The sequence below is a fragment of the Sinocyclocheilus anshuiensis genome, unplaced genomic scaffold (genome assembly GCF_001515605.1).
Source record: "Sinocyclocheilus anshuiensis isolate Anshui unplaced genomic scaffold, SAMN03320099.WGS_v1.1 scaffold1408, whole genome shotgun sequence".
NCBI classification, from domain to species: domain Eukaryota; kingdom Metazoa; phylum Chordata; class Actinopteri; order Cypriniformes; family Cyprinidae; genus Sinocyclocheilus; species Sinocyclocheilus anshuiensis.
Genome location: NW_015547704.1, coordinates 373186 through 385790, shown reverse-complemented (window position 1 = coordinate 385790; position 12605 = coordinate 373186). Strand labels below are relative to the sequence as shown.

Here is a 12605-nt window from a genome sequence, read left to right as displayed (position 1 = left end):
GGGAAAGAGAAAAAAAAACTCAAATAAATGGCACTTTAGATAGAGGTCATGCGAGGGATCAGAGGAGAAGCACTTTTCAGAGTAGCTCAAATTCAGATAAAAAAAAAGCATACTAAAATGACCTTTTTTTTTATTTCCAACCACAGTGCTGATAGGGGGATGAAAACAAAATACAAGCTCTGACAATTAGCACATATGAGACAAGACCCCAGTAAATTGCTATAGAATTCAACTGTTTGGTTGCAAAACCATATATTTTTTTCTTTACATGATTAATTATTGCAAAGTTACAACAATCATTAACTGATATATATATATATATATATATATATATATATTCTGTCACTTGGAAATAATTTAAAACAAAGATCAGTGGTGCATATTTAGTGGTTTATATTTAGAATATATTCAGATCCCTTCATTATTTACTGAGCAATCTACTGATCAAGCCATAGTGATGTGATCCAATACTAACCGCCATTCAGTCTTTCTGGGGTGCATCTGTATGGTTACATAAGAAATATAGTCATGAAATGGTCAAGAAATATAAACAATTTCACAGTTACATATGGTGCAAACCTTTTTCCAAAATGACAATGCTCCATTCACACTGCTAAGAACGTTCAATTTTGAATTCATTAAGTCAAATGACTTTCCCGATCTCAGGATCATGGAACCTTTATGAAAAGTTCTGGGCTACAGAGCACATTTGATTCCGTCATAAAATTAAATGACACCAATTAAAGATATAATTAGTTATTCCACTACACACAGGTCAGGTTTTATGTAACAGCAGTTCAAAAAAGATTGATACTGGAGATGAGATTTTCCAAAATCTAATCAATGGAGACTAAAAACAGTAGAAAGATTTAATATTGTAGACTGGTTTCGGATGACTCCCAGTGCTTCTATCTATATTGAAAAGATTCACTTTTGTTATCAAGGCTAAAACATTGTGCACTGCAAATATATTTTCATTGCATATGTTTACTGTTTCTCTGTGTACATGCAAATGGTGTACAGCATGTGATGTATGTTTACGTTCTTGCCTTTCACTGATAGAGGGAGCTAGTAGATAACTGCTGTTTGCTTGTTTGTTTGACGGACGTAAGAGTGACTTGTTGTTGTGTTTAGTTTGTTATGTTTACAATATTGCATAGGCTGCCTTTAAGATCAGCACAGCATGTTGTGACTTGGTGTGGGAGTGTGAACCTGTTCCACCATAGTTTCTCATGATCACTGCAGATCATTAATCAGGCTTACGCATTTAAGGCTTGCAGCCTCAGACTGGGAGGGAAAACAAGTGCAATGGATATTTTTACTCATTATTTGGATTTCTGAATTTTTTAAGCAATTGTTTTTACAGTAGACCACCTACTGCATATTAGTTTTAATATAATACATATAATATATAATGTTGTGATTTGTTTTTCCAATTTTAAAATGAAATTAAACATTGTTTATCTTTATCTGAAATCAGCTAAAACGGCATGGTTGCTTTTGTTAACCTTATCATTAAGGTTTACGGTTTAGTGGAGGTGGAAAGTTGATTTCAAACGCGATAAAGCATTAACCTTATGGCGCCTCACACCGGACATTTCATTTCTGAACTGACACGTAACACAGCCAACGTAATAAAACGTTTGACTGTTTCAGAGAAAATTGAACACGCTTTAACGCCTAAGCGTCAGTCACTGGACACTTAACTTTGAAAGTGCCGTGAAACATGCTACAAGCAATATCAGTTCGCAAAAATATACCCACAAGTACGCATTTTTTTCATGAAACTGGGCTGTTGATATCGTTTTGTTTTTTCGCCTAATGTGGACGTGTCAACAGAAATACTGCAAAATGTAAAAATGTCTTTATATATAAAGACATGTTATTTAATTATTTACTCATGATTTATGTGTGCTTTATTACAAGCCATTGTAAAATTGTTTGCATTTTATCAAACAACTTGCCAAGTGATTCTCAGTTTTAGTATTTTATTTAAATGTTTTTTTGTTTTTTTTTTGCTTTTGGATTAGATTTAAATTTTCAATACATCAAATATACCTTCACAAAGAGAAGAAAATTCACTGAATTCACCTTCTTACATAAGAAGAATATAAGTTATTGTTTTCTGTTGAGCTTTAGGATATGTAGACCACTGTTATTTTTCTCTTCTAATGTGTTAATTGTTTAGAAACTCAGCAGTCTGTAATTAGTTGGCCGGGTCAAGCATCAAGTGCTCTCAGTGTTTGATCATTAGAAAGCACTATTGAGTCATCAGTCTTTTCATTCTTCTAGATCGCTATCACAGTCTTGGTCATCCATAGAAACTCTGTCTACCATCCCATGAGCCCAGGGGTGAAACTCTCTGACGTCACGCATACTGCCTCTGCCCCGTCAGCCAACAGTTTCATTAGTAAATACACAGGAATCACCAGAGTGTGGGACAAATGACTCACTGCTGGAAATATATGTATGTGTATCTATGCTTCTTACTTTAAGACATTATTGTTTTTATCTGAATTACATTTTTAAACATTCTGACCAAAGAGTCTTAGGTTGACATTTTATGAAAATGTTCTTCTGACGATATTACAAAACTGAGCTGTTCATATTTATGTCTTTTCACATTCATATCTTTCCATATGTGTAATATTTCCCATACTCATTTCCCTACGAACAAGACAAGCCAGTTCTCCATGTAATCAAAGGTTTACAGTAGTCAACATTTGAAGTGGATCAAACAAGTCCATCAAAGTTGTCTTAAGACAAGAACGGGTATTGTTTTGGTTTTAGGACAACTTTGATGAAAGGTTTTGATCCACTTCAAATGTTGACTACTGTAGATGGTTTTAACAAGAGCCTCACTGAGTTCGAAAGCCTTACGCATGTAGAAACTTCTAACTTATGTGTTCAGATACACATGATAGGACAAACCCAATTAAATGAACTACGATGCACTTGAATGTTCGAACAGACTGCAAAATGTGATTCATTGTATTCCCTACATTATGTGATTATGACTGCTTTACATAATCTTTTAATGTCAGTTTAACCAATTATAAATGATTTGTGATTGTCTCTGTATTTAAATTTAATGATGTATTGAAATGTTTGATATTGCTAGAGCCTCTTTTAAAGAATTCAGAATAACCCATCTGAGAAGGTAATCTTTGGTAGACCATCTTTCCTCGAATCCATAATTGCACACATTCCTTACCTGTGTATGTGTGTGTGTGTGTGTGGAACCGTATCCTCTTTCTCCTGGCCAAGGGGATTTTAATGAGCTGCCATGTAAAATAGAGCCATTGTTGTCCTTCTGGCCACCAAACAGAGCCTTCTTTCGTTTATGAAACAATCAGTATCCCTTACTCTGTCCCTCTTTTTTCTATTTTCTACACAGCAAACACCTGGGATTGACTTTCATCCCTTCACCATGTGCCTGCAAACCCTTGGTGAAAAGTGAACACTTTTTAGTTCTTTTAACTATATAGTGCTGCAGTGGCTTTAGGAAAGATTGCACCTCTTTTTCTGGACACTGGAAACCAGGTCAGCAACTGCATGTTTTTTTCTCTCTCGTTTGTCTCTTCAGAAGTGCTTCTGTTTAGAAAAATATGAAGTATTGCTGCAGTGGCTTTAGGAAAGATTGCACCTCTTTTTCTGGACACTGGAAACCAGGTCAGCAACTGCATGTTTTTTCTCTCTCGTTTGTCTCTTCAGAAGTGCTTCTGTTTAGAAAAATATGAACTATGAAGGGAAGTTTCCAGTCAAATTCAAGCAACTGCTTTCACTGTCTTTTTGTGAGAGTAAAGAAATGTGTGTGTAACACAAGTATTAGCGAGAGGGTGGCATGTGATATGCTTTGCTCAAAATGACTAATTTAGAAAAACCCATTATGAAAATGGTATAGGTGTCACATAATTATCTCTGAGCAGGATCCTCCTCCTGAGCTAAAGCTTTATCTGCAATTAGCAAAAGGAGAAAAGACAGTGAATCAATGCTCAGTGTATTTTGGGTGTGTGTACTAGAGGGTAAATCCCTATTTATCCCTTTATTTATTTATTTTAATGTATTGTCATTAGTTAATTATGTTACTTCATCTTTCAAAACCCTTCACATGCCTTGGGACACCCATTTTCGGTATAATATATTCGTGTCTGCCTTTATTTATGGATTACTCCTATCCTCTGTTTTTCTTAAAAGTGTACTTTCATCGTTGAATTATGAGTCACGCTAATGTAAAACTATGAAATTGTGATTCATAAAATGTCCCGTTCGGCAAAAACAAATCCACCCAAATGCAATTCGAGTTAAGGTTTGTCACTGGGATTTGCTTGATTAATGACACCACAGCCTGGGGGCAAATCATGGTGACGGTGCACCTGAGAGTGATTCGCGCGGCCCCTCCTTGTTTCACTTTGCATAAAAGGGCCCGCTTTACTCCCATGTTCACTGAAGCAGCTCTAGAGACCGAAGACTGTTCTTTTACACACAAGCAAAGCAGCGTGCTAGCATGGTATCAGCAGGGTTGCAGATGCTGGGCATAGCCCTGGCTATCATCGGCTGGATCGGGGTGATCGTGGTTTGTGCTCTCCCTATGTGGCTTGTCACGGCTTTCATTGGACAGAATATAGTCACTGCGCAAATAACCTGGGAAGGAATCTGGATGAGCTGTGTGGTGCAGAGCACAGGACAGATGCAGTGTAAAGTCTATGACTCCATGCTGGCTCTCGGCTCAGATCTACAGGCGGCTCGTGCCCTGACTGTCATCTCCATCCTGGTGGGTGTCTTTGGAATCCTGCTAGCGGCTGCTGGAGGGAAATGCACCAACTGCATCGAGGACGAGCGCGCCAAGGCCAAAGTCGGCATCATTTCAGGAGCCATCTTCATCGTGGCTGGAGTTCTGTGTTTGATTCCCCTCTGCTGGACGGCCAATACAGTTATAAGGGACTTCTACAACCCTATGACCGTCAGCGCACAGAAGAAAGAGTTGGGAGCTTCGTTGTTTATTGGATGGGCTGCTTCGGCGCTGTTGATTATTGGCGGGTCGTTGCTTTGTGCAAACTGCCCTCCTAAAGATCAGTACACTGCTAAGTACACAGCTCGGCCTGGAGGAAACAAAGGCTATGTATGAAGAGGAACCAAGGAGCACTGTGAATAGTGACTTTAATTTGTATCTTGGTCAGATTTTGACCTGTTTGTGTTACAACTGACCATGTATGTGAATGTTCTGGTTGAATTAGCTGTCAGCTGCCAACATTTTATATAAATGGTCAAATAGTAAGAAAGTTTCAGGTCACAGAGGTGAATGGAACTGAACTGCCAAAAATTGTGTGGGAACTGTAAATACCTCTTTTTAATTTTATCTGCTGGATTCACACACTGTGGAGTCCCTCTTCAGATGTGCTTCGTGTTAAGGATTTATACAAAATATAAATTTAATCATGTTGTGCTTTGTGACAGATATTTGTGCTATGCTACAAAACCTTTCAACTATATGCATTACAAACAAATAAATTCTTTAGAAACACACAACATTATTGTTTCTTGTGCTTCATTACACAGATAGAATAAACACAGTTAAGCTTGTACTCTCTTTGTTTAGAGAGACGGTTGGGTTCTCAATAATTAGATGATAAAAAAAGTATCTGGGAGGTGTCACAACTACTGAAGTGCTAACTACATGCAGAGTGTAAAAGATTTACACACAAACACACACACACACACAGACACACACACACACACACACACACAGACAGACAGACACACACACACACACACACTTACACGGACAGAGAATGACTGAAATTAATGGTATTTGACTGTAAGCATTATTGCAAAAAATATGCTTAAAAATTATTTGGAAAAAAAAATTATATATATAGGTATATGGTATATATATATATACTTCCAGACCTTGACAAATAATATTTGAATAATATCTTAATAAATATCCAAATGTTCTTGATTGCATGTGCTGCAGATGGATTCATAGCGTTCTTCATCCAACTACTGGCCATTATTGTCATTACATGATTTTTACTTGAACACGAAGTCATGCTATTTCTTTTTTTTTTACCAGATGGCAGCAATCTGGCCCAAATATACATTTTCCTTTTTTTTTTTTTTTTTTTCACATTTCACATTTTAGAAGTGTAGGATTTTACTGTAGTGAAGTTCCAAGTGTTTTAAGAAAAGTATGTTTTTGCCTGGGAATAAACAGTGAAAATGTCCAATAGCATTTTGTAGCCGATAAGCTATGTATCTACACAGAAATTTGACTTTCAACAAAAAAAAAAAAACCTGAAGTAACTGCAGTAAAGCCCCGGTCCCCTGTATCCAACATAAAAAAGTAAAATATTGTTTCATCAAAATATCATCAAAATAAATAATTATTTAAATAATTATTTGATCATAATTGTTTTGATGAGTTGATGAATATTTATGATTCACCATTATGTGTCCCTGTTGATGTACAGTTTAAACTGTGTGATATTAAAAAATCCAAGCAATGCAACATGCATTAGCTAATAAGAAATAAATGCATAATTATAATGTTTCATTATATTGACTGTATATTTGACTATTTTCTAAGGGCTCATGAAACTGACTTTTTTTCATATATCCACTGTAACAAATGCTCTTGCAATTGTGTGCCCATGAAGTATAGATGGCTGCCTCCAGGTCACATACTTCTGGGTGAAGTATGTGAGCAACTGCCAATGAGATGAATGGAAACACTAGCAGAATTGATCCAGATCACAACTGATCAGTAAACAGATTTGAATGATCCTTTTGTGTGGTTTCAAAATAGATGAGAAAATTTCTTAATGTGTTTTATGCTTTTCTGCACTTATCATCTACCTATCACAAAAATGTGAAGACAGCATACATTAAATATTTCCAAGCATAAATCACCCATCTAAAGACAATATATTTTCACAGTGCCTTTTACGTAAGCGCAAGGTCATTTTGAAAAGCTATTTGTTACTGATGACCTTGAAGTATTGCTGTGCTTCTGAAAGCCTTTAGTTTTGTGTTTATAGTGTAAATGAGCAATCATAGGGGCTCTGCGTAGAAATCATCAGCTCCACCAAACTCCACCTTTTCAAACCTTTCCTATAAATGACAAACGTCTCTGGTTTGCACACTTTTTCATCTATTGTATCACTGTAAAGGCTGTGGTTTAAAAATGGTCTCCCAAGGACTCCAGATTATGGGCATATCCACAGCCATGCTGGGTTGGCTGGGGGTCATTATCGTGTGTGCTTTACCCCAGTGGAAGGTGTCGGCATTCGTTGGGGCCAACATAGTCACGGCACAGGTCATCTGGGAGGGCATGTGGATGAACTGTGTGGTGCAGAGCACTGGACAAATGCAGTGTAAAGTCTACGACTCGATGCTGGCGCTCAGTTCTGATCTTCAAGCGGGCCGGGCCATGATCATCATCTCCATTTTAACTGGACTCTGTGGAATCGTAATTTCTCTGGCTGGTGGGAAGTGCACCAACTGCATTGAGGACCAAGGGTCCAAAGCAAAGGCATGCATCATTGCAGGCATTCTCCTAATTATCTCTGGACTTCTCTGTCTGATCCCAGTGTCGTGGGCAGCCAACACGATCATACAGAACTTCTATAACCCGATGATGGTGGAGGCCCAGCGGAGGGAGTTGGGTGCAGCTCTGTATATCGGCTGGGGATCTGCTGGGTTGCTTTTACTGGGAGGAGGAATACTTTGCTGGAACTGCCCACCGAAGCAAGAACGCATCTACAACCCCAAGTTCTCCGCTGTGAGGTCCAGTTCTGCTCCAAGAGAGTTTGTCTGAGACGCAGAACCCATAGAACTGGTCTTAAAATGCACACTCAAGTGACTGATTGATCTAATTCATCACTGTGGGTCAGCAATTTATCTGTAGAGTTACATGAGACATTTTTTACATGTAATAGCATAACATTTTCATTCTTCCTCTTCACAATTACAAAGAATTATGAATACACATCTTCTAAATAGAGATGAAATATGTTGTGATAATGTATCATTTAGCACCTTTCGTTCCGTTGGATAAATTCTATAAAATTATATTCTTTTTTTTAGCTCAAACAGTAGAGTGAAGTGCTAGAAACATCATGGGTTTGATTCCCTGGGAATGCTTGATGTATACCTTCAGTGCAAAGCAAATCGCTTTGGATAAAAGAGTCATGTATATATTACAGCTTTTATGGAGGGATTCTAAATATAGATTGTTTATTCATTTATTTATTTAAAATGTGTACAACAGTGCTGGGTCGACTACAAATTGTAATCCATTACTGATTCAAAATTACATGAAAAAATGTAATTAGTAACATCATTCATTACGTTACACATTTTAGTTAATATAATCTGATTTAGGTAATATAATCTGATCAAATCGGATTACTTTTGACCTAACAACATATAAATAAGAAAAAACATGGTTTTGTGCATTATATTGTGTTTTACAGACAAAAGCCTTCCAAAGACATAGTAACAGATGGTTAACTCATTGAGTGAGAATTCAAATAAACATTAATGTGTTCATCAGTAGTTGATGCAATGTTGAAATGTTGAGGAAACACTTCTTAGAACTGAAATTATTTTTGTAAATCCGGTGGTCAAATGCTGTGTGGCTTCTCAGTTTTCTGTGTAATTATAGCCACCTGACTAGTGACCGGTCTTTGTGTGAATGTCCACAAAACTGAAATGTATTTCTGTATTTTAGTTTCTAAATGTATATAAGTGCTAGGCTATTTTAGAAAGGTAAATTTAAAAGATGATGTAGTAGAACTAGGGAGAATCAATAAATTGTAAATAATTCATTGCTATTGTGTGAATAATATGTAATCACGTAATCAATAAAAAGTAACTGTAGTCTGATTACAAGTATTTTCATTTGTAATTTCTAGTTACAAGTACTTAATTTTAAACCCAGCACTGGTGTACAATAATACTTTTTTATTATTCTCTAATTTGTCATGGGTATTATGTATTTTTGTTATAAAACATTGCCATCAATAAAACAATAATAAAGTATGACTGTGATGTATATAAAGTATGACTCAGACTGTGATGTACGATATTAATTAAAGCATTTATCAAGTTCATACATGTTTAAAAACTATTGGGCAACAGTACACTTCCAATATTATTTCACACATAAATAAATAAGTAAACAAACAAACAAATAAATACATTAATAAATAAATATGTGAAATAAATAACAAAAGACACATGGTTTAAATGTTACGGCAAAATCTGATCCCTAGTAATCAAAACATCAGAATTTTTCTCTCTTGGCTCAGTGCAACTACTTAGCATATGAGCATTAGCCTAATTAATATACAGGATGTTTATGTGACATGTTCCACATTCACTGGAATTTCTATGTCATTACTCAAGAGTTGCAACTGCTTATTATTACTGAGATTCTAATTCCAGTGATGGAAACTCAAGGCATGTTGTGTAATGATTAATGGGCCCATAAATACTCTAAGGTTCTTTGAAGGCACTTAAAAGATGTCTTGCACTATAACTTTCTAACCTAAAATAAAGCCTAAACATTCTAAAAACTTTGTTATCTTGACCATGAAACATCTTGAGCTCAAGATATTTCTACATTAAGCAATGTTTTAAAATGTACTTCATTTCTGCTACTGCATCTGGTAACATAAATCAAATGTACTGAATCGCTTCATTGGTTTTGTTGGCATATGTGTCTGCTGTGGCATTCCCATGTGGCGCTTCACTTCGTACATCGGTGCCAACATTGTTACGGGCCAGATGGTCTAGTCCAAGACTCAATCATGCAACTGACCCAAGACTTGTAAGCTGCATGTGCGCTGACCATCATTGCAATAGTGATCGGCATGGTTAGGATGCTATTAATGTTTTGGGAGGCCAGTGAGGCAGCTGTCTGAAGAAAGACTCCTTTGGCCAAAGTCCTGATCCTGGGAGGCATCCTGTGCATTGTATCTGGAGTCGTCTGTCTCATTCCCGTCTGCTGGTCCTCAGCCTACAGCATTTTCAGAGCATTTTCACAATTGAGACCCAAAAGAGGGAGCTTGGGGCATCCATATTAATTGGCTGGGGTGCCTTAGGGGTTCTCCTTGTATCAACATTCCCTGCTGGGGAATCTAGTCAGGCTTGAAAATTCCTTAACCTGGTTTCAGGCCGATCCGACTTCGACTCCTCCCTTCTGAGACAATCTTAAAACTCTGAAGGCGAGGAACAGAAGTCATTACTACGATTAACAGAGGAGCAAACACTTGCAAGCCAACGAAGCCGAGCAAACGAGAGAAAAATGGTGTCTATGTGTCGACAGATCCTAGGCCTGTCCCTGGCCATTATTGGTTTCTTGGGAGCGATTATTGTTTGCGCCCTTCCCATGTGGAAGATGTCTGCGTTCATTGGAGCCAACATCGTGACAGCACAGATCATCTGGGAGGGCTTGTGGATGAACTGTGTGGTCCAGAGCACAGGGCAGATGCAGTGCAAAATCTACGACTCGCTCCTGGCTTTACCTCAGGACTTGCAGGCTGCTCGGGCGCTTGTGATCATCGCCATCATTATCTGCATCTTTGCGCTCGTCCTGGGGATTGCTGGTGGAAAATGCATAAACTTTGTCAAGAGGGAAGACAGCAAGACAAAGATGGCTATCGCCAGTGGTGTGATCTTCATCGTCGCTGGAGTGTTGGTCCTGGTCCCCGTCTGCTGGTCAGCTTACACCATCGTCAGGGATTTCTACAATCCCATTCTCACAGATGCCCAAAGGAGAGAGCTCGGGCCTTCTATCTATATCGGATGGGCTGCAGCTGTGCTGCTGATCCTTGGAGGAGGCATTCTGTGCAGCTCCTGCCCACCCAAGAAAAGAGATTAAATATGTTCTGATAATATTTATGCCGCTATATGGATCACTTAATACATTCCCATAGGATAAATTCTGTAAAATTATGTTCTTTTTATGTTGGCAATCCAGTAGCTCAAACTGTAGAGCGGAGTGCTAGAAACATCATGGGTTCAATTCTCTGGGAACTCTTGAACCGATGTATACCTTCAATGCAATGCAAGTCACTTTGAATAAAAAAAATGAAAAATATATATTACAACTTTTATGGTGGGATTCTAAATGTAGATTGTTTATTTATTTAAATAGTGATGATAATGTGACCAAGTACAGTGTCCCATACTTGGAATTTGTGCTCTGCATTTAACCCATTCAAGTGCACACACACAGCAGTGATTAGTGAATAAACACACACCTGGGGCCTCATTTATAAAATGTGCGTACGCACAGATCTGATCTTAGAGTGTGCGTACGCTAAAATCCACGGCAACGTTCATATTTATAAAAACGGTCTTTGACGTGGAAAAGTACTTACCGTCACGTCAGGGTCTGAGCAGGCGTACGAACTTTACCTTGTGGCAAAGTCGGAGTACTGCAGCTATTTGAACATCTAAGCTGCAATAATAATAAAAGCGGTGTACGTGCAAGCACCGAATTCATCATAAACAACAAAGATGCAGTGTGAGAGATTAATTGTGCAGTGTAGTCAGATTTTTTATTAACGGGAGTTTTTGCGAGATTAAACTGACCTTTTTAGTAGCCTAATGTTAAGAGTTCTTTACTCGCTTTCTGTAGTTTATTCCAAGTTGTTGTTTTTTTTTGTTAGTCAATAGAAAAAATATAACCACACACATTGTTTGTCCACAGAATAATTACACATTGTTAAATAAAAAGCGTCCCGCACGAACCTCCTCCTCCGCCAGCAAGACCTCAGTTTCAGACTCAGTAAAGTTTTTTTCTTTGTGCTTGTCATTCTCAAGCACAGAAATTCGGATATTGCCGTGTAATCTTTTATATGGTAATGATATTAATTAGGGGGCGTTTACAAGGCGGAGATCTGACACCAGTCAGCTGCACACAATTTCAAGATCATTTGCAATTTATAAATGTCACATCTGGAAGTTTTTTTGTGCGCACGTTCGTTTTCTCTGAATCGCACCTACGCACTTTTGAGAAATGATCTTAGAACAAATTTAGGACGGTTTATACGCAACATTTTATAAATGAGGCCCGGGGTCTTTATAGGCCTCTAAAGTGTAATAATGTCCCATATCTGCAGTAGAACGTTTTTATATGAGACTGCTGTGCTTTATCCTGACATTGCACAAAGAATGATTGCAATCATTCAGTCAGTGACGGCTGCACAAAACATAACTAATAGTACATAACTAATAAAACATTATAAACGGTTACGAAAGGATGAACAAATGTTTAAGTTTGTTTGCACAACGCTAAAAATATATTCCGTTAATGAGATACAAGGAGCGTCAGGGAAATTCATGAATATTCATGTAAGCCCCGCCCACGGAAACTGAAAATCTCCTAGCTGTTGCTAAGCTTTATTTGTGCAAAATAATGGAAAAAGACTAATTTATAAAACGGGAGATTTAGCAGTGTCACAGGGTTGTCAGATTTTCCCCCATAAAACCATCTAACTTATATAAAACATGTACAGCGCTCTCTCCCACCTTCAATACCACGACTGAGGTGCCCTTGAGCAAGGCACCGAACCCCCAACTGCTCCCCGGGC

At 37.8% G+C, this 12605-nt stretch overlaps 3 protein-coding genes across 3 annotated transcripts; all 3 read left to right on the top strand.

Moving 5' to 3' along the window:
* The first annotated feature begins 4459 nt into the window (after positions 1-4459).
* On the top strand, positions 4460-5523 carry LOC107703962 (claudin-4-like). Its single transcript, XM_016506773.1, has one exon. It carries the CDS (start codon positions 4508-4510, stop codon positions 5126-5128), a length of 621 nt encoding a protein of 206 aa, XP_016362259.1. The 5' UTR covers positions 4460-4507; the 3' UTR covers positions 5129-5523.
* Positions 5524-7186: 1663 nt separating this feature from the next.
* LOC107703961 (claudin-4-like) lies at positions 7187-7819 on the top strand. Its single transcript, XM_016506772.1, has one exon. The coding sequence runs from the start codon at positions 7187-7189 to the stop codon at positions 7817-7819; it is 633 nt and encodes a 210-aa protein (XP_016362258.1).
* A 2416-nt stretch (positions 7820-10235) lies between these two features.
* On the top strand, positions 10236-10904 carry LOC107703960 (claudin-4-like). Its single transcript, XM_016506771.1, has one exon. It carries the CDS (start codon positions 10313-10315, stop codon positions 10886-10888), a length of 576 nt encoding a protein of 191 aa, XP_016362257.1. The 5' UTR covers positions 10236-10312; the 3' UTR covers positions 10889-10904.
* The last annotated feature ends 1701 nt before the right edge of the window (positions 10905-12605 follow it).